General features: G+C 40.7%; 1 protein-coding gene across 1 annotated transcript in view; it reads right to left on the reverse strand.

The window, feature by feature from the left end:
• Positions 1-943: 943 nt before the first annotated feature.
• Positions 944-21,213, reverse strand: part of epha8 (eph receptor A8) — a 56,684-nt gene continuing 36,414 nt past the window's right edge. Inside the window, exons 7-18 of the mRNA XM_062394639.1 lie at positions 18,393-18,517; positions 16,204-16,366; positions 13,880-14,012; positions 11,586-11,653; positions 11,177-11,302; positions 10,471-10,656; positions 8,431-8,492; positions 7,526-7,735; positions 3,965-4,114; positions 3,675-3,865; positions 2,650-2,808; positions 944-1,466 (exon numbers count right to left, since the gene is read on the reverse strand). Coding sequence (XP_062250623.1) covers positions 1,352-1,466; positions 2,650-2,808; positions 3,675-3,865; positions 3,965-4,114; positions 7,526-7,735; positions 8,431-8,492; positions 10,471-10,656; positions 11,177-11,302; positions 11,586-11,653; positions 13,880-14,012; positions 16,204-16,366; positions 18,393-18,517 — 1,688 coding nt within the window. The 3' untranslated portion in view covers positions 944-1,351. The remainder of the gene's footprint in view (positions 1,467-2,649; positions 2,809-3,674; positions 3,866-3,964; positions 4,115-7,525; positions 7,736-8,430; positions 8,493-10,470; positions 10,657-11,176; positions 11,303-11,585; positions 11,654-13,879; positions 14,013-16,203; positions 16,367-18,392; positions 18,518-21,213) is intronic.

Below are 21,213 nucleotides of genomic sequence, written 5' to 3' on the forward strand. Positions count from 1 at the left end.
ATGTTCTTCACTAGTAAACAGTAGTGCTAAGAAGTGATCCTGTAGTGTAGAGCTGCTCTTTCCAAGGTCATGAATACATATTCAACAGTCATAGCTGAAACAGGTTTGCAATATTTGAAATGCATAAAATATACAGTGTTTACTTTGAAACCTGATTCAAGACACATTTTAAATAGCAGTGCATTTGCAATACGTTTGAGAAAAGACAGCATAAGAAATTAAAGGAGAAATCGTCAAACATAAGCCTACGAAAAATGCATCATATGCATTATTTATAACATTGGCCAAAATTATTATAATTTTTTTAAATATATATATATACATATATATATTATAATATTATAATACGTATAATTTTTTTATTGAAATAAATGTTCCATTTGGTTCACTTTTACAGTGAAAGAAATTTGGACACAAACGAGATAAATGAGCTAATAACACTATATATTGTAGATATATCATCTTTTGGGGTTTTATGTTATATAGTTATTTATGTAACATTTTTAAACAGCTAATTCTTTAACAGACCAACATCGTGGCTCCAGCTGTTGCTGCAGGGACGCTTGTGACAGGACTGCAAAGCCTCTCCAACACAGAGATTGTAGAATAAAGTGCACTGTAACTGAATCACACACATCTTTCCTAGTACTGTAGTTGTGCGCTGTGCAGCGTCAAACTGGGCAGAGGGCTCCAGGGCTCTCTTGGGGTCATTCATCAAGGCTGGACCGTGGAGAAATGTGCCTGTTGATGGTATTAATAGCCTGGGGTGATATAGGTCTTCTCCAATGCGGAGACGATCTGGCAACTCGGCTGAGCGCTATGTCACTGTTCTCCATTCGCAAGCTGTTTACTGCAGGAGAGGTGGCGAGTGCGATCAGAACATTTGAGCACACCCACCCTACCCCCCACCTCCTTCCCCATCCCACCCCTTTCGCCACCTCGCGCCATTTACTCTTGCTATTGCCCGGTTCGGTAAATCATTTGACTCTCGTAAATTCATGATTGATAAATTATCTTCTCTTTGTAGGCAACAAAATGAAAAAATGTGGTAATTAAGGCAGACTTTCCATTTACAAATAAGACAATAAACTCAGAAAATGTGATCGGATAAGAAAAAAAAAATGAAAAGGTCGGAAATGTCCTTAAGAAGTCATGTTTACTTGCTCCATGGTTAAAATCCTTTTCAAGTTTCGTTCTTCAGTCTCTCGAGGAAAAAAAAGTCTGTAAAGTTCCCAAACATCTTCCTCTCCCTTTTATCTATCTTTCATCTGGTTCCCCATGGAGTCCCTCTGGACCTTATAGAAGCCTGGGTTTGTAGACTTCAGCAGGAAGAAAACCGCAGAGGTGGCAGTTATACGTGCACCGAAGGCACACTCTTGTTGAGGACCTGCACCCTCATCAGCTGGACACTTGTCATGATCTTCTTCTGGTGGCCCATCAGCGTCACCCCGAGCCTCTGGATGTCTCTGGACAGCACGCAGATAAAAACACATACAACTCTCTGTCAATGTCCAAGAAACATACACAGATTCTAATTAGCATCGTTAAAACACTGAGTTCGCCACAACAGATTGTAATTTGTCATCTTTATTTGACTATTTGAAACAGACTTCAATACGCACACGCTATTTTATTCATTGAACCTGATTCTAAGTAAAATTGAACATTATTAACTTGATATGTGACCTTTAATTATTATTTAGTTTTAATGCAAACTTAACACTCCTTCCGTGTTTAAATGTTGTGTTATTTTCACAGCAGCAATAAAGGTTAACTGTTGCAGAATTATACAAAAACTACTGTACGAATGTAGCTGCCCCAGGATTTTATTTTTACTTTCTTTAACATTTTGTGACCGAAAAGACCCAATGAGCAGGTAGCTGTTAGTATCTGAACAAAATTAAAATGGAATCAGTAGCTTTTCCAAAGTTCTTTGTTTCAGCAGCTCTAAAACACTGAGAACTTAGTAATGTGGATGTAGCATGGGAGCCCTAAGTCTGAATCTGCCCCACCCTCGATATATTTCAAATTAAAAGCCTTAGAGCGGCCAGAAGAGCTTCCCCTCGAATGGCCTCTGTTGGATTTATTATTTCCTCTTTTTTTCTCATAGACACCTTATGTATCAGTCAAATCCAGGTCTTTGTCTAATTATTTGGCATGTCCTGCTCCAGATAAACAATTAATTGTTGGCTTTAACTATCAATACATTTTATTTTTATCTTGTCTTATTCTATTGTTATTTTACTGCAGAGCAATACAGAAATAAACATGATTTGTTTGGGCTGCAACAGCCGCCCTTGTCCTGTTTCTGTATTTTAGATCATTAGATCCATAATCGTCAACAAGACGGGAAAACCCCCCCCCCCCCCCTTTCCTAATGGGTCTACATATAAACATGGATGAAGGAACTTCACTGACAGTAGCTTGACACAGATTAAATCATTTGAGATTCACTGGGAGCACTATTACAAGTGTGGAGAAGCCAGAACCCACTTCAACGTGTCGGTCAAACTGTTAAAGCCCTAATGATCTCTCGCCCTGCAGGGGCCTTGAAGCCATCAGCTTGTGGTGCCCAGCGTTACACTCAGCTGCTTAACAGTTCGCCATCACCTCTGAGTTGTTATCACCCTCATCGCAGACATTGCTCACCCTTGGTTCAAGCTTATGACGTGTCCCAGAGTGTGGTACCCCCCTGTTGCAAAGCGCTCCTTGTAGCGGCCCATCTTTATGGTGTCCAGCCACTCGTCTACTGAGTTACAGCTACTGAAGTCAGGAATAGCTCTCTCCATCAGCGGAGGACTGCTTAAACTGCGGCAGAGAGAGATGGCCGTGAATAGACAGAGAGGGGAAGGCAAACAGGAAGACAAAAAGACAAGTTAGAGGGAGTCAGAACACAAGAAAAGAGTCAACTGGGTGAGAGGGGGCTTTGAAATGCACCAGTAACCAGGGCAGAAAATCGATAGCTGTTAATATGATAGAGAAAAGGTGGTGGCTGAGGTTGCAAGATGGCTGTTTTGGGTAGCGTAATGAAAGATTAAATCCTTAACACTCCTGCTTCTCCTCCGCCTCGTCCTCTAACTACATTCTCCCCTCACTCTCACACACAGACGTACAGGGAAGCACTATGCCACGCAACACTGACTCTGTGCGACCTGGGATCTGAACTGAGCAATTGACACTAGTCCAGCCTCGGCCCTGGTGTCATCTCAGACCTGCTCCCACGTTCACCACAGATCAATGACAATATCACATCGAGGCTTTTACTTAACGCACTGCGCTTCTATCAGAAGGGGCTTATTGGAAAATGAACATGACCCATTGCTTCATCTGATGGAGAACTTTGAGGGAAAATTCACACTGCAACTTTATCACACCGCGCTCATGTTTGATAGCAGCGGGAAGAGATTGGATTTACTCCGTCTCCCATGCTAGGACAGTTACTAAGTATCCTAACAGTCTGTCTCCATATATTGTCCATGATATTATCTTCTCAGCCCCTCACAGGCGGAGTCTTGTTTTGATCTGCAGCTTAATCCCCTCATCACAAGAACCAATATTTGACTACATTTTGGTGAACTGTCTGGCCAAATTAAATCAAAAGACTCTTTAGCATGTGAGACAATGCGCCCATGTAGCTTCGCTGCAAATGTGGCTCTATTCAGCGGCTTGCCCACCTGCAGAGCATGTCCATGGACTTCAGGTTCTCCGGGTTGCGGATTAGCTTGTCGAGAATGGTGACTATCTGGCAAAAGCGCGGCCTCTCGTTGCGTTCCTTCTGCCAGCAGTCCAGCATGAGTGTGTGCAGAGCAGCAGGGCAGCCCATGGGAGCAGGCAGCCTGTAGCCCTCCTCCACAGATTTGATCACCTGCTCAACGTCAAGAAAATATGGATGAGAGCACACTATCAAGCAGGAAAATACACTGAGTGAATATAAGCTATGATAATAAAAAAAAACAGGGCTCACGTCTCTGTTGGTGAGGTTCCAGTAAGGTCGCTCCCCGTAAGACGTCACCTCCCACATGACCACGCCGTAGCTCCAGACGTCACTGGAGGAGGAGAACTTCCTGTAGGTGATGGCCTCCGGCGCTGTCCAGCGGATCGGGATCTTTCCGCCCTGCCAGACACAAAAAGGAGTTCAACTGGGTCCGGACTTTACCTGGAGTTTACTTTTTACACATGAACAATGACGCGGGAGATTCTCTACACAGACACGTTCATGTGTGCTGTAGCCAGGTGCAGCAGGCAAGAGGCAGGAAGTGATTTATTAATTCCACTTTTCTTCTACAAACTCACTTTGTTTTTTCCATTGGAGATTTTTGTTTTCTTTTAAATTGAAAACGGCATATTAAATGTTGAGTAATGTATTCTGAAACAATTCAATTGTTTTCTACGGAGAGTTTTACTTGTGTAAGAATTAAGAAGTTTGAAATATCAAAATTCCCTTGACATATGATTAATAGAATCAAAAGTAGCATAAAATGGAAATACTTAATAATAATAATAACTTTACAAAGCACTTTTCAACACAAGTAACAAAGTTCTTTACAACAAACAATACACATTTCACGATCAGAGCACAAATAATAATAATAAAGATGCAGATAATAAAAGTGATTGACATCTAAAAAATGTAAGTTTTTCTAAAATCCGTAATAAATGTACTTAGTTACTATGATCTTCGGAAGGGATTATCCAGAAAAATGGGAAGTTAAATGACACATTAAAGACTAGAGGGAACCGGTGTGGACATGGTCAGGACAAGAATAGACTTTCAAATGTGAGCATGTATGTGGGCCACTAACATTATTTTGACGTGGAGCTGACACTTAATTAGGTTTACAAATGCATACATCACTTGTTAAACAAACAGGGCGCTCCCCACGGGTTGTTTTAAACATCTGAAGGTTACGCTCAGAGCGTAGGCCGCTGCACATACCTGCTGTCCTGCTAAACAGTAAATCCAGCAACTCGAGGCAAAGGAATTCACTAACCTTTATTGACTGTCGTAATACTCGACATGTTCTTCAAAGTGACTTTGCTACCACTTTGATTCTGTGCAAAAAGCAGCTTTATTCGCTTTACTTAAAATGTCCAGGCATTTATGTGAACTGTATTAATCTCCAGCCATTATCCATCATTAATTCAAGATGCGCTGTAATGACACCGTGGTGTCTGTAACATCACAATCTACAGTCCTCATCCCCTCCAGAGTGTCTGAGCGGTGCTGCGTGTAATCACCTTGCTGTCTGTAATCTGAATTCTGTGCTTTAACAGACTGTAACACACAAATGTGTCAAATGCTGATTTCCGTGTGCTGCAGGCTGATAGCATCAGACTTTGGAAGGAGCTTGTTTTGCACTTTTTAGTTAAGACTTAGTATATCTGCTCCCATCAGGCTGCAGGTTTAATATCAGGCTGCTCTCAACTGCAGCACAGATTTTTACTTTGCTCCCACATTTACGGGATTATGATTGTATTATTTTTCTACATCACTGTGGTTCAGTTGTATCTGTCACTGACTTTCATGTTTGCCTTTATGTTATTCTCTTGGCTATAGCTCTCAGTGGAGCTGCCAAGTTAAAGCCTTAAATGAATACAAAATGCATTTCAGCTTGTCAGCTCAGTTCACAAGATATTAAGATTCTGATCTTTTTTTCCACCAAACAAAATGATCACATTAAGTCACTAGACAAGTGAATTCTGATGTGCAATTTGTAGGAATGATCTCAGGGTCTTTTTTTTTACAAAATTCAAAATTCTAAATACTTACTTCTCAAGGACACTACTTACTTCCTAGTGCTGCCTAAAGTCTATGGTCAATCTACATGACTTTCTGTCGGATCGCTGGGCAGATCACACTAAACGGTTGGCCACACGTTTGATCACATCGTGCTCACAGAATGACACATCGAACTAAAGGAGGTGAAACACTTCATTGGACATCACAGTTATAAAAAATGGAGAGCAGCTCGGGCCTCACTTTTTTGAAAGAAAATTATCCGAAACTGGTGCAATTTCAATGTGTTATTGTGTTATTCTGTCCCTCACACAGATTGTTACTGCTTGATTTCCCCCAATTTCAGGCATGTCCAAAGTAAAAAATTATCAGGGGACACCTCATCACTATATGCACCGTTCACACCTTCACCTTGTCTTGTGCTCTGATTAGCCGGAGTTTGCAGTAATTATTTGCCGACTTCCGAATATATTTCACAGGCTGGAATATATTTCACAGGCTGGAATATATTTCACAGGCTGGAAATATGATCTGTGCCTGGGACGCGTTGGAGGGCCGTTAGCGAGCATTTATAAACAGGTCTTTCACACGTCTGTTGTGAACTAGTCCTAGGTTGTAGGTAGAGAGAACTGGATAAGAAAGTGTCAGTGACGTCCTCAGGCCATACAAAAAGGGAGAGCGACACAGAGGACTTTTCCCCTCCAGAATCCCCTGAAGTGGGCATTAGAGTGGAGGGCCCTTGGTGGTGCGAGGTTGTTGGCTCCAGCCCCAGTAACACCTGAAGCTGAAGCTCTTGGATCCAAGGCAAAGCAAGTACAAGAGAGGATGGGGGGATGTCTAGAAAACTACGCTATTGGAGTCCACAGTTTGTCTTTAAACATAATTTACCCAATTTGATCATTAACCTGCCCACATTTGATCACAGGTTCTAAACTAGACTCATGTTTCATGTCATTCAATTTTAATCTCAAAGAACATATTTAAGTGAGCAGTATCTATTTATTGTTATCTGTTTGGTTTTGTCCAAGCACAGAGGAAGAATGTGCTAAAATCTAAGTAAGGTTGATACCTTGTAACAAAGGAATCTAATTAAATGATTCGAACAATATAATAAAAGGAGTACCCCATTGATTTATTAATGCAATGCCATAAAATTAGAGAACTCACAGAATACAGCAAAGAGACAGATTTACTGACTCTTAATCAATGTATTATATATTGATTATATTGTTTTACAGTAAATTTATTTCAACCCTCAACTTCAATTTGTTCCAAGTCTCAGGCCCAAACAGAGCTAACCTTGATGACATCATCAGTTTATTTTGGAAAAGTCATTATCATGTATAAAATGACAGAGTTTCTCTCTAAATATAGGAAAGAAGGCACAATAGACAGCTACTCTGGATTGGCCAATACATAAGAGGAATAGGGATTCACAGATGTCGGCTCCAGGGTTTCAGACTTTACTCAAAGTTAGAAGTGTATAAATCTTTGCCTCTGTGGCTTCAGATTTCTTGAGGAGACCCCAAACTCATGTAAGGACTCTGGTAAATTCCTTTAATATCCCTTTAAAATCTCCTCACTCTGTGCAACTCATTAATATAGTGTAAGTCAACATGAGTGTCTAATTATTGGAGGTGTATATATACCTACATTGTTTAAGGTTTGTGCATATCTTACACTTATATTACAGGTTTGTATGATAAAGACAATCTCATTTGAGGCACAGTACATGTGTCTGAATGTGTGAGTCGCTGCATTAATGCTTGCCTCAATGTGAAAACTCACACTGGTGGTGTATGCAGCGTCAGGGTCGTCCTCCAGTACTCGGGATAGGCCGAAGTCAGACACCTTACACACAAGGTTGCTGTTGACCAGGATGTTTCGGGCAGCCAGGTCTCTGTGGATGTAGCCCAGGTCAGACAGGTAGGTCATACCAGCCGCGATGCCGCGCAGCAACCCCACCAGCTGGATGATGGTGAACTGGCCATCGTGTCTCTGCAGGAACGCAGGAAAGAACAGACAAGATCAGGGAGGAGGAGGCGGCGAGAGAGAAGCTTTAACAGCAAATCAAAAAAAGAAAAGAAAATGTAAGGTGAGTGATAATAGACAAGATTTTAATCAAGATAGAGAAAAGAGTAAAGATAAGAGAGTAAAACATGACAGGGATTTGCTTATAAGTTATAATCTGCAGTATTTTCATATAAGCAAATATTGGATCTGTTTGACTTTGATACAATGTTTATTACAATGTTAAGTTAACCTATAGAGTACCTCACGGAAGAAAACATTGGCATGTGATGCTGGTGCCTGACAACAGTCGTCTGATACATGATGTGAACACTGGAAGTGTTGATTGTATGATTTCTAGATTTTAATATCACATGAATAGAATAATCCCTCTCTGTTTCATGTTTTGAGAAAGTACTGCATTTTTGGGACGGGTGTTGTCAGTCTAAATCAAAGCTTCCTTTATATGTTCTGAGATGCCCACATCTTGGTGATATATTTTTGAATGGGCAGTGATGTCCTGTCCCAAGGAAAACAGACACACACTGTTCTGACAGTTAAATGGACAAACTGTACTTTGAGAAAATACAGTAAATAGTCAAATTACACCAAAAACTGATACGGAACAAAAAAACTAAACCGGACTCTCTTAATGCTCCTCAACCAAAAGTATGAATACCAACCCTGAGGAAGGAGTCCAGAGAGCCATTCTCCATGTACTCTGTGATGATCATCACCGGTTTGCCTGGAGAAACAGACAAAAACAAGAGAGATAATTTCTGTGCTGCACTACATATCAACAGCATGTTAACAATTTATTCAGCCTATAGCGACATTGAACTCTAATTGACGCTGTGTTGAACATGTTGCAAGAATGGCAGTAGTAACATGGTTCTTCTCTGTTAATAACCCTGAGTAACCAGAGAGTTGTTGCTGTTGAGTTTTCAGCCATGCTGTTAGCCTCGATCAACAAACGTTAAGGTTTTTCTGTCCACCATTTTACCCTAAACTGAAATGTCTTAACAATTATTTTTTGGTTTGAGATCCTCTTGAGCTTGTTTATTTAGTTAGCAACATCACAAGATTGACATTTGTAGTTTTGAGTGATCTATTTGAATCAATCCCCAGAAAAATGTAAACTTTAGTTTGACTGAGTCTGCTCATGGCCAGGTCCACTTTGTACACTTGAAGAGACAGAGGGAGATCAGAAAGAACACACTCCAAAAAATAATTCAAAACATTACATATTCAATTTACTTAACTAATTTAGTTACTTTAAGATTAATAAAAAGGGTCTGATTTAAAGAAATGTTTTCTACCATGTTAACTTTGTGGGAATAAATCAAATATCTTGAGAATGATTTCATTAAATAAAGTTAAACTTATACATTAAATACATAGGTTTTATGTATATGGAACTTTTTTTCAGGCATTAAACTAAATTAAAGTTGCATGGGAATTTAATATGTACTTTGAATGAATTAGGTCAGTATTTGAGACAGTATTCTATCATATTGTGTTGGCTATCACAGAGACATATCTACCCCCACAGTGATTTAAATTCGCTGATCTTCAGATGTTACATTGGTCAGACTTGATATAGAGAGCATGGAGGTGTACCTGTGATTCGCAGTATAACCTGTAGAATAATGAATGATGTCAAAAAGCATTGGTATTTCTGTGGTTTTTTAACAACAGTCTGTAGCTTGTTGTACAAAATGTCACCAGTGAATTTCCTTGGCTTCTGTTAAAGATGGCAGATGAATCAGATACCTGCTTCCTTCAGACAGCTGTGAGGAGACACCAGAGTAAAGACTCTGACTATCTGCACAGTCTGTCGAACTGTCATAGATTACAGAAGTCATTCATCTTTATTCTGTTTAACTGATATCCATGTAAAAGTCAGAATCTGGTTAAAAAGAAGAAAGACAAGAAAGTGGAAACGCGACGAAAATAATTTGTGTGATTTTATATGGATTTGATACAATTAAGCAAAATCCTTTGGAGCAGTGTTTTAAGACGCAGGTCAAATATAAACATCTCATTCAGAAACTTTAGATGATTCTTTTACCTTCCCACTAAAGATAACTACACATGACACACATTCCCCCTTTGATTTAAGCACACTGGCAAATATTACTAAAATATATCCCTTTCATTGCATTTCATAAGCATGAAGTCACTATAATTGATACATTCCCTTTTTAAATCTTTAGCCCAAGAGCATCTCAGAATATTTATTATACAGTCCTGCACCGGGTCGGGTACATTTTATGTGAAGGCTTATGACAGAACTACTTCACAGATACTTTTCCAAGAACACAACTCAGGCACCATAACACATTTGATGTAAGTAGCTGTGAATGTAGCATGTGTGTTTAATCATGGGCAACGGGACATGGTGCAGGTTAACGGTTCCGGCAGGTCTGGATTTGACAAGGAGATCATTGCTGGTAATGGGTCTGCTGTGGAGATTTGCGGGTGTGGGTTTGAAAAAAAAAAGATCTGTGCAGGACTCTTATTTATGGGCCTAAATGAAATGTAGGGTTATAATTCAGAGAGGATCAAGAGTTAGTGTTTAGTAATGGAGCAATAGAGGAATTATAGAATCCAATGTAATCAAATGTATTTTCACTGTTAATTATTATGTTCACGCTCAATATCTCCTGTAAAAATACATTATAAACATATATACATAAATACATGTATGAGTGGTGGCGTACTCTGAGTTACTACTCCCTCCAGGCGGATGACGTTGGGGTGGTCGAACTGGGCCATGATAGACGCCTCGGCCAGGAAGTCTCTCTTCTGCTTGTCTGTGTATCCTGCCTTCAGGGTCTTCAGGGCCACTGGGATGTCTCTTTTCCCCGGGAGCCTCATACGACCGTAACACACCTCCCCGAATTCCCCTTAACACAACAACAAGACAGTTCCTTCACATTCAGCCTTAATATTTGTGTTAACTGTACTGGACATGCACTGTATTTGGTTGCACTCGCACTCCCTCTTAAGACATGGCTGCAAATGAGTTAATTTGCTGGGTTAGATAAGAGAAACAGATCCACTTATTGGCTGTCTGGCCACATACATGTGCACACCCCAAACTAAGCTAATAATCCATCCCTCATTTCTCATGAGTGCTTATCTTGAGTGCTTATCTTTCGCTCAGAAGAACTGTAATTGTGCTTCCTATACTGTGATAGTGCATTGTGGGCCTGACACAGTGTTAGTATTCCCTGCCTGTCTGAGGAGCTTTGATTGACAGCCCCACGCAATGCTCTGATTCCGCTCTGCCGTCCTCCTCTCTGCTGCACACCACAGCCTTTACACCAGCCAATGATTTTAACTTAGCTCAGCCAATGATTCCCACTCTGCGCACGCATGTGTGTGTGTGTGTGTGTGTTTGCGTGCACAAGTTCATGGTTTTACCTGAACCAATGATTTTCTCTATTTTGATCCTGGAAGCTTCAATTTCTCGGGCAAACTCGTGGACCGCCTGGCAGGGGTCCTCGTATGTGTGTGGGTCGATATAGAACCTCGCGTCTGGGAATGACACTAAGATAAACAACATTACCATTTGGTCACATATCGGAGAATGAGAGCAACATCACATCTGAGCCCCTGCCACCGGCGTGTGGAGGGAAAGCTGATGAAAGGGAAGGAATGGCTTGGAGAAAGGAGCACACAGAGGGAGAGAGAGAATGAGCAGCATACAGGGAACAAGGCCTGTGTGCTCCGGTAATCACTCAGCACGTGATGAAGATTGTTTGCTCCGAGGAGGAACTCTAATGAGATCTAATCTATTATTGGTAATAATCGGGGAATGGGTCAAACATACCGTGGCCGTTCTGGTAATGCATCTTCTCCTCATCAGAGTCCTGGAAGGCTTTACTGTAGCCACAGTGTCTATACAAACCACACATACACACACAAACATACACACACACGCAGCCAGTCATCCAAATACAGACACATGCACACACATAAACATACAGCGGGGTGAGTACAGGACAAGAGTGATCATCAAACTCCTACCACAGCTCATAATTCATTAATGAATCATTGTTCATAATGATTTTTTTTACATTTGTATAACTGATTGCTGCATATTTATCTGTAAAGAAATAACTAGTTGACCTTCTACTCCTTCTTTTTGCACTGGCAGCCAGAGGGAGAAGGTCAGAGGTTACCCTTACTCCCCAAAGTTAAATAAAACATCACATCATCCAAAAATACATATTATCTCATGTACTCTTAGTGGTATTAAGTCAAACAGTGCATCTGGCTTTTATTTGTGCAGGATTTGGAACGTACATTGATTGTCTACATCTCAACTAGAGGGGAGATGATTATAAAATAAATGTTCATACCACTAAAGGTAACAGAGAAAACATATTTTTGTAACACTTTATGACATTAACAATCAAATTCATTTGATCATGAGATTCCAATTATTCATGATAGTAAATTGACATGACAAGGCATGAGTATACATAAGTTAAAAAGCCACAATAAACACATCCCAGGAGAGAAAGGAGGGAAAGGGCAGGAGGATTCAGAACGTGTTGAAAATTAAGCAACTAATTTACTCAACTCAAACAATGTAAATATTGTATTTTCTGATGCTGTCACTACACTGATTCTTTATATGGCAGTTTGTTTCCTGTTAGTTTTTAACTTCAGTATGAAAGCTGGTGGTTTTATAACGAAGCCTTCATTGTGAAAGGGACCTGGCATCACTTCCCACTCCGCTGCAGAGAGAGGGCCCCCAGCAGCAGGCTAGTATAAATGCCCTCTGTTACGAGAGAGTTAACTTTCTGTTGTGTTAACTTTTGTCAATGCATTTAACCTCCTTTAAGTAAAATAATTATTTGTCCAGCTTGAATTGAAATGTGAAGGTTTTGTCTGTCAGTATAGATACTTTAAAATCTGACAGGGCTGCTGAGACATCCACACTGACAGTCATCTACTCAAGTAACTGTCTCATCCCACTTATTACTGCTTGTATCATGGACGCTAATCAGCACAGGCTAAATGCTGAAGGTGACAGAAGATCTGCTAAAAGTAAATTTACCGAAAATAATTTGACAAAGTTATTCCATTAACTGATGGGATGAAGTCACTTAATCATCCATAATTCTCCAGGCTGCTGGCACACACTGCATGTATCTTAGATGATCGCAGGGCACCAGCATTAGCAAGGGTGCTGTGTTTTACTATCTGATTTTTATATTCATAGATTAAAATCTCATTTAGTCAGTAGCCACTGATTCATCTGCGCTGTACTATTCTTTTCCGCTCATCATTCAAGTTTACTTCCTTTCTGTCCCAGGGCCTTTTTGGTATTTTTTTAGCACTTTCATATGAGGCTGGCAAGTGGCCCAACTCACTAAGTTTTAGTGTCCTCATATTCTTTTATTATATGGAAAATTTGACTTCTACACTCCACCATCAGTGAGGATGTTCTTTTTCCATCCTTCATCTTAGTGTCATTAAATATAGTGAACTTCGATGTCAAGGTAACCTGGCTTTGCCTGGATCACATCATTAAATCCTCCAACTTATTGTGTTTTTCTCCTCAAAGAGAATGGAAATGAAGAAAACTTAATATGGATTGAAATATGAATTAATTAATTCTTTGCTGCACTACACTACAGATATCTAAGTTGAAGACATCAAAAGGGAGGGAAGGAGGAGCTGATGGGATAAATGGGAATGTTTGGCTTGAAAGCTACTGGATATGAATCAACATAATTAAATCCAAGATGAGGTGGAAATTATGACTTGGAAAATTAGCTGTGTAAGTCAGTGAGAAGACAGGGAGGGTTGGTGGGTGTAGAGCAGCTGAAGCATTCGTTTTAAGAGCTCATCTCCAGTCCTCGACCTTGTTACTGATAGAACAGCATGCACATTATTAGTGCACTTCAACAGTTTGAACAGTTGAACATGATAAGTAGGACTAAAGGCAGTTTAGCATCTCAAACACAGTCTCGAATATTATCTGTTCCCATGTTTGGAGGGCATTGGAAATCTTTCTTTTTACTTGCAGCAAATACAACAAGCAGGGAAACACACAGCAACATTACACAAAGAGAGGCACAGTAGAGAAGTGTAAGAAAGTGTTCCACACACAGCAGCGATGGGTAGTGTGGTAAAGTGTAGCCTTGCCGTTTCCTGCAGATGATGATGGCCAGAAACGTCACCAGGCTGGACACCAGGGCCATGCAGATCCATACGATGGTCATGGTGTTGTGGCGCAGAGGAGCTGCAAACACACACACACACACACACACACACACACACACACACACACACACACACACACACACACACAGTCAGCTGAGTGTTTCCAGTTTACCCTGTAGACACACACTGGCAAATGCAAGCGGCAGGTACAGTGGTCCTGGTCAAACAAGATAAACAAGAATTTGGACCTCTATTATAGGAGCTGCGCCTTTTCTAATTACCTCCTGTTTGTATTTTGAAAAGTGTGTCTGCGGCATTATGGGTAGGAAATATTCAACCCCAAACTGTCATTAGTATTCAGAGGTTGAAGTGATTACGTGTCCACCTTAAGGGAACACCATTTCTTTGCGGACTGCACACAAACGGGAACTAGTGTTTTGTTTACAGACCCACATGAGGTCACTGTGACCTTTGACCAAGGGACAACTAGTCATGCTTTTAAGGAATTCCCTAAAGGCAGAATTGAGATATTATGTTCAAGAGGCAAAAACACTTGTGACCTTGACAGTTGAATTTCGACCACCCAAATCAAACTAAATAATCGGTGAGTCTATGTGAAAATTTGTGGTAAATTTGAACAAACAATGATCAGCACTGTTGTAGAAGTAAGTCAACCAGACATGCTGGAACCAGAAACAGGGGCGACTGTAAGTGAGAGTGCCTAAAATAGTATTTAATGTTTGCTCTGTGCACCATAAGTGAAACCCTTACTGATGGATCTAATTTATTATTTGAAACTATCATTGGTTCATTGCAGGAGGAAAGAGACAGGACTGCTTGTTTTACTCTTGTGTCATATGATCATGTTGACAATGTAAAAACACATATTTCCCATTGGATTCACCTTAATACAGAATACATATTCACATATTTTCTTACTAAGTTATTAATTTATTCAGTTATTACAACATTTGTTTCCTTATACTTGCAACTCATGTGTAATTCAGGAGAAAGTTATTAACTTTTCTTAGCCCAAGAATTTAAAAACAGTCTGTTTTAAACCTAATAAAAGCATTAAACTCAATAATAAAAACAGCATTTAAACATTGAGAACACAATGTTTGATGTATGAGCTGAACCTGACTATGTGTGATGAAATTATTAATATATTTTTAACCATGTTTGAGCTAGACAGCAAATTCAAAGTTTATCAGAGGTTTATCTCAAGTTGCCACAGTGGTAACAGACCATAGGGGCCTAACTCTCCATATATGTTTATGCCTGCAGTTTTATGTACATGGCCAATTTTCTTTATAGAATTGGAGCCAAATACCAAAAGTACCCTTTTCCGGTGACAGAGCCAGAAACCCCAGCAAACACAATGACACAGCTGAAAAAAGGATGCTGACAGCACAGATACACCAGGGTAAACAGAGAAACCACTCACCCTCCCAAGCTCCTCAACACAACATGTTCTTCTGTGACCGATTATTGAAAATTAAATGGCATTAGTCTCATATCAACATTAGGTTAACTCTATCTGTGGGCACAGCTCGGCACAGAGTGGCTGCAGTGCTGTTTGCGGAGGGATAACGGACACGACTCAGCATGTCGGCTGCTGGGGTGTGTGTAGCCCTCTTGTTTTTACAGTCCGAACATGAATCAGTATCAGGAGCAGGAGAGTCGGGGTCGAGTGCAGCAGCAGAATGAAGTGAGACTATTAGTCAATGAAACAGCACTGGGACTCCAACCAGGCAGGAGGTTGTACTTTGCAGACCTTGAATTTGCTCTGCACGTTATCTGCCAAACTCCCTATTAGAAAAGAAAAATATTCTAATACAACTTTTCCCTTTTTTTCTTTTTATTGACGCCTAACTTTCTGTGTTGCTCTTGCCTCAGGTGGAAAGACTCCTGAAGACTTCTCCCCCCAGCCCTGCACTGTGTACAGCCTTTTAAAGCAGGGATATGCTGCAGTTCTGACGACAAGGGTGACGCTCTAACAAAGTACAGATCAGTGCAACAGAGGGATGGAGCGAGGTGGTTATCAGGCGCAGTGACACCCAAGCCCCTTTAACCATGGCTCATGCTGTGCAGCCTTTCAAAAGATTTCTTTTAACAGAACTGTTTCCTTATTCTTTACCCCCCCCCCCACACACACACACACACACTGTGTTAAGCAACACACGGCTGCTGAGGGCAGAAAGGATGTTTTGAGCAACAATTCAGTGATACAGTACGTAACAGCTCTATCATGTGGCACACACACAAACCTGCTTTCCCCGTCTGAATCTCCACATTCTGGCTGAAACGTCCGCAGCCTGCTGACGTTCTAGCTCGGACCTGGAAGATGTATTTGGTGCCCGGCTTCAGCCCTGACACTCGGGAGCTGGTATTTCTAGACTTCAGTGTGGAGTAGCTCTGCTCTTCATTATCCTGTAACGGACACACAACACATTTAAAGCTTAGCTTTAGGGAAATTGGTCTGCTGGTCAACTCCAGTACATAAGAGCTATACTGTTCAATCTGAATGCGTAAAATTAGTGGTTTAGAACAGAGAATATATTTCACAACTACAAACATGAACTATGTGGGCTAAGTTCATTGATGATGGCAAATAAGTTTAGAAAGTATGCATTAATGCACTTTACTGTACTAGTGTATGATTAGATATTATAATGTTTCCCCAGGTTTAACATTTCCCAGGACAAATAAAGAAATGGCTGTCCAGCCTGGTATTTCAGCAGCAGATAATTTCTTTATTCATCTCTGTAAGAAAGATGTTTGTGTAAAGATGTCAGTCAAATAAGTCACATCAGATTACATGAACAAGACACGTTTAATGTACATATAACGAAACATGGCAACAGGAATGACATTTTTCTTCACCATCACAAGTGCTCACTTATTGTGGGAACTACTCTTTGAAGTGCCTTAAAAATTGTGTTTTTAGTTTTGGTGCACAGATCTGGCCGCACTGTTTTAATCACTTCAATCACCATGGACATTTTATTCTGAGTCTTCCCACATAACTTGTTTTCGCAGGATTTGTTGACAGTCAGGTAAACACCGGCCGTGAGGCAGAGAAAGGCAAATCACACTAAATTAAATACAAATAATCTTTTCTTAGTGTCTGTATATGCATCTGGTAGATTTGTTGAACCCTGCGTTGGGTATTGTTGTCATAAATGAAAACAACCTTATCTGCCAGTCAAATATAATTGGTAGCCAATTACCTCACACATCTTTTGATCTGCGTCTATCAGCCAGGAAAGTGACAGGTGCTTTGAAAAGTGTTTGTCTTATTTTCATGTTCCCTTTCAAATCATCCTTTCATTTATGAGTCATCGTTTTTCCAAATGCAAATGATCAAGCTTGTTATCCCTACTCACTATTCAAAGTTCAGTTTTTTAGCAAATATTTATTAAGAGGGGGGGCGGGTTGCATGTATTGTTTTGAAAGGAATGTCTTCTTTTTTTGGAAGTCTTGATTAACAGTAAAGTTCATCATCATCACTGCTCCCCTCACCTTGTTTTCATCTCCCCGCTTCAGCATCTTTTAATTCAAAGATACTTTACAGGTTTGGAAGTAAAATAAGTTCAACAATAATAGGGGGTGCAAAGTGCATCCAAACAACACAACGAGTGAATCATTTGTGTATCCTTGGAAAGGATAAGAGCCTAATTATGAAGAAGTGCTAGGTAAAGAAATAAAAGCCTTTTTTTGGGTCCATATTATCGTCCTCAGCTAGAGTGCTGCTGCAGCGGCCGCCTCCTTCCTTGCTGTGACTCATTCTTGTTTAGCACAGAACTATAGAAACTGTAAGAAAGCAGATTGCTGACTTGTCCACTTGAAATCCCCCACGGGCGTCTCGCCCCCTGAGCGAGGCCAGATTAAGATACCAGCGCAAGAGACGAGCTAATCCTTCAGCTCTCCCCACCATCCTGCTTGTACGGCTATGGGACTGCTCGCTCCCTGACTGCCCCCTTTGCAATTAGCTGATTTCTATCATCTCACACACGCACACACACACACACACACACTTTTACCGCAATTAGCTTGTCACAGGGCTTCTGCGCTCGCAGCCGCTTGCTGTCACTGTCACTTTCACTAAGTTGGAATCTACACTGTCTCATCCTCTGTCTTTCTCTCCCTCTCTCGACCCCTATTTCCTTTCAATTAGCTGAGCTGCCAGTGGGATCTTTTTCTTGGATTAAGTTATCCAGCCGCCACTCCTCTGCATTCAAAGTGTGTTGGCTCAGCTTAGTCAGAGCCTTTTGATGACAATGAGCTCAAGTTCTCTAGGTATCTTGGGGATTGCCTCAATAGTTTCATGTCAAGTGTTTTTTGAAAAACAAAAGATAATGATGAAACCATAAAAACGATGACTACAGTGTTCAGTTTTTGGTTTCTTTAAGAGCACTTTTTGTGTGGCACAGATGCAGCAATTAGTTGAGTATACCTTCTCATAATATTTGATGTCGTACTCCAGGATTACTCCATTGGGCTGGTCGGGCTCATGCCACAGCAGAATCACGCTGTTCTGACTGGTGTTCTCCTGGCGGATGGCTAATACTTCAGAGGGGGCTGCAAAGGAAACAGGAGAGATAACTGCTTCGTAAGTTCAAGATGTGGTTCCTCTTTGATATCAATTCTTTGAAGTAGTGAGATTATCCTGCAGTGAAGAACAGAGGACATTTAGGCTTAAAACATGGTGTAAATTATGTTATATCGAGTTGCATATGAATGTCAGGGCTTACAGATACCTGGATGACACGTCAGGAGCAGTATGGAGGCATATTATGTTTTTTCTGTTGTTTTATTACGTCTGAATAAGATGTTGCAATTGACCTCAATTGTACTTGATTCGGATGCAACGCTGTTTACCCCTGAAAGTGTTTTGTGGAATCAAACCCTTTGCCCACCCCATCATATCAGCATAATGGTGAGTAAATGATGAGTGAATTAACATTTTTGGTGAATTATCCCTTTATCCTACAGAAACAATCATATGGTGATCATTTTGTCAGACACAAAAGGCGGAAGACATTTTAACCTTAGATATAGGGTTTGTAGAGGCTAGTTTTTCACTGACCTGAATTCAACAGCTTGAACTTGAGACTGAACTTACAATGACTGGTGCTTACAATGAACATAGAAACATAAAACGCAATAAATACAACATACATAGGAAAAGCAATAAAAAATAGAAAACCAGTATATATTTACTCACTGTTTACTTCTTATTTACTCACTTTTTTCCAATATTTATAAAAAGTAGCATTTATTTTGACATAAACATTTCTGAATAAAAATATATGAAAGATAAAAGATATAAAAAGTAAAAAGTGAAATGCAAAATGCAAAACAGTAAAAAGTGTCCGATTGCAATATGCAATGTAATACAGTATAATATAATATGAGATAATGTGTTAATTTATTAATTTCCTTGAGGTGTGGGGGTGGAATAAAAGTCTGAGTCAGGTGGGGGTCCCGGGCCTTGTTGATGAGGCCAACGGCAGCTGGGAAGAAGCTGGTCTTGTGGCGGGCGGTTTTGGTCCTGATGGACCGCAGCCTCCTGCCCGAGGGAAGAACCTCAAAGAGTTTGTGAACCGGGTGGGACGGATCAGCCACAATCTTGCCTGCACGCCTCAGGGACCTAGAGGAAAACAGGTCCTGTCGAGATGGCAGATTGCAGCCGATTACCTTCTCAGCAGAACGGATGATACGCTGCAGCCTCCTTTTGTAGTTAGCGGTGGCAGCAGCGAACCAGATGGTGATGGAGGAGGTGAGGATGGACTCGATGATGCAGGTGTAGAAGTGCACCATCATTGACTTTGGCAGGTTGAATTTCATCAGCTGCCGCAGGAAGCACATCCTCTGATGACCTCTTTTGGTGATGGAGCTGATGTTCAGCTCCCATTTGAGGTCCTGGGAGATGATCGTGCCCAGGAAGCGGAAGGACTCTGCCGTGACAACTTGGGCGTCTCTCAGGGTGATGGGGCTGGGTTCCTTCTGAAGTCCACAACCATCTCCACTGTTTTCAGCGCGTTGACCTCCAGGTTGTTCTGGTCACACCAGGTCACCAGATGGTCAATCTCCCACCTGTAGGCGGACTCGTCCCCATCAGAGATGAGCCCAATGAGTGTGGTGTCATACGCGAACTTCAGGAGTTTGACGGACTGGTGTATGCTTGTATTTATACACGCATATAAATATACATACGTTTTAAAGGAAGGTGAGCAAAGAAAAGTGGGGCAGTTTTAATCCAGAGAGACAAACAGTGAGAGGACAAACAGTGAGAGGATTTCAAAATCATAAATAAAGTAGAAGAACAGGTCAGAAATCCTGACTTTTCCCATATAGTTTGCTTAGAGAACATGACAGATCATGGATAAATGTATTAGGTTCTAGGGTCACAGAGTTTTGATGTGCTGTTTCAGACTTGATGCAGTGATCTGCTGTAGTTCATGATGATAATATAGATCTCTTTCCTTTCTTAATGATCTCTCATCTTTTCTACTCCACCCTAACATCCCTTTGAAACCCAGTGAGCGTCAATCACAGCGGGTGGTCCATCCTCTGATGCATGCTACATTAGGTGTGTGTAACCAATAAAATCAACATAAGTTAGTTTTCCAACCCCATAACTGCTGAATCAACCCCAAAAGCTATTGATTAATTGGTTGTGTTCACACAGTGTCAGTGTATTAATTCTGCTGGCATCTTGGCTTTGTCAAAATGGGGCAGAAATAAGCTGCACTAGAAAAACAACCTTTTCTAGTCTATAAAGTTGATAAAAGTTCAATCTGAGTGCAGGTTACACTTACTTGTGTGTCAAATAATAAAAGTCAGGTTTCATACAAGTGATTACTGCGACACTATTCAGAATGTAGATAAGTTTGGTGGTATAAAGAAACTATGGAGCATATAACTGCCAGAGTTGAACAAGTATTAAGAACAGTATTTGCTGACAGTGGCTGCTTACCCATCAAGTCCTGTATGTGCCACAACCAGTTTTTCATTATCAGCACAAAATGTCGTTGAGACAGCACATTTCCTTTAAAGATTTTTTTTTTGTTGTAAATCTGACAGCAGAGAGAAACAGCGAGGAGAGGAGAGAAATGTGTGATCATGGGCCAAGGCTAGATTCACATATAAACTGATGGGGCTGCAAGTGAGACGTCAACATGGCCAAGGGCGTGATGTGCCACATGTTCTGCTTTTCAAGGATTATTTTTGTGACATTTAACTTCATTTGGATAATTTACAGCAAGTGATTC

The sequence above is a fragment of the Platichthys flesus genome, chromosome 2 (assembly GCF_949316205.1).
Source record: "Platichthys flesus chromosome 2, fPlaFle2.1, whole genome shotgun sequence".
In the NCBI taxonomy this organism is placed as follows: domain Eukaryota; kingdom Metazoa; phylum Chordata; class Actinopteri; order Pleuronectiformes; family Pleuronectidae; genus Platichthys; species Platichthys flesus.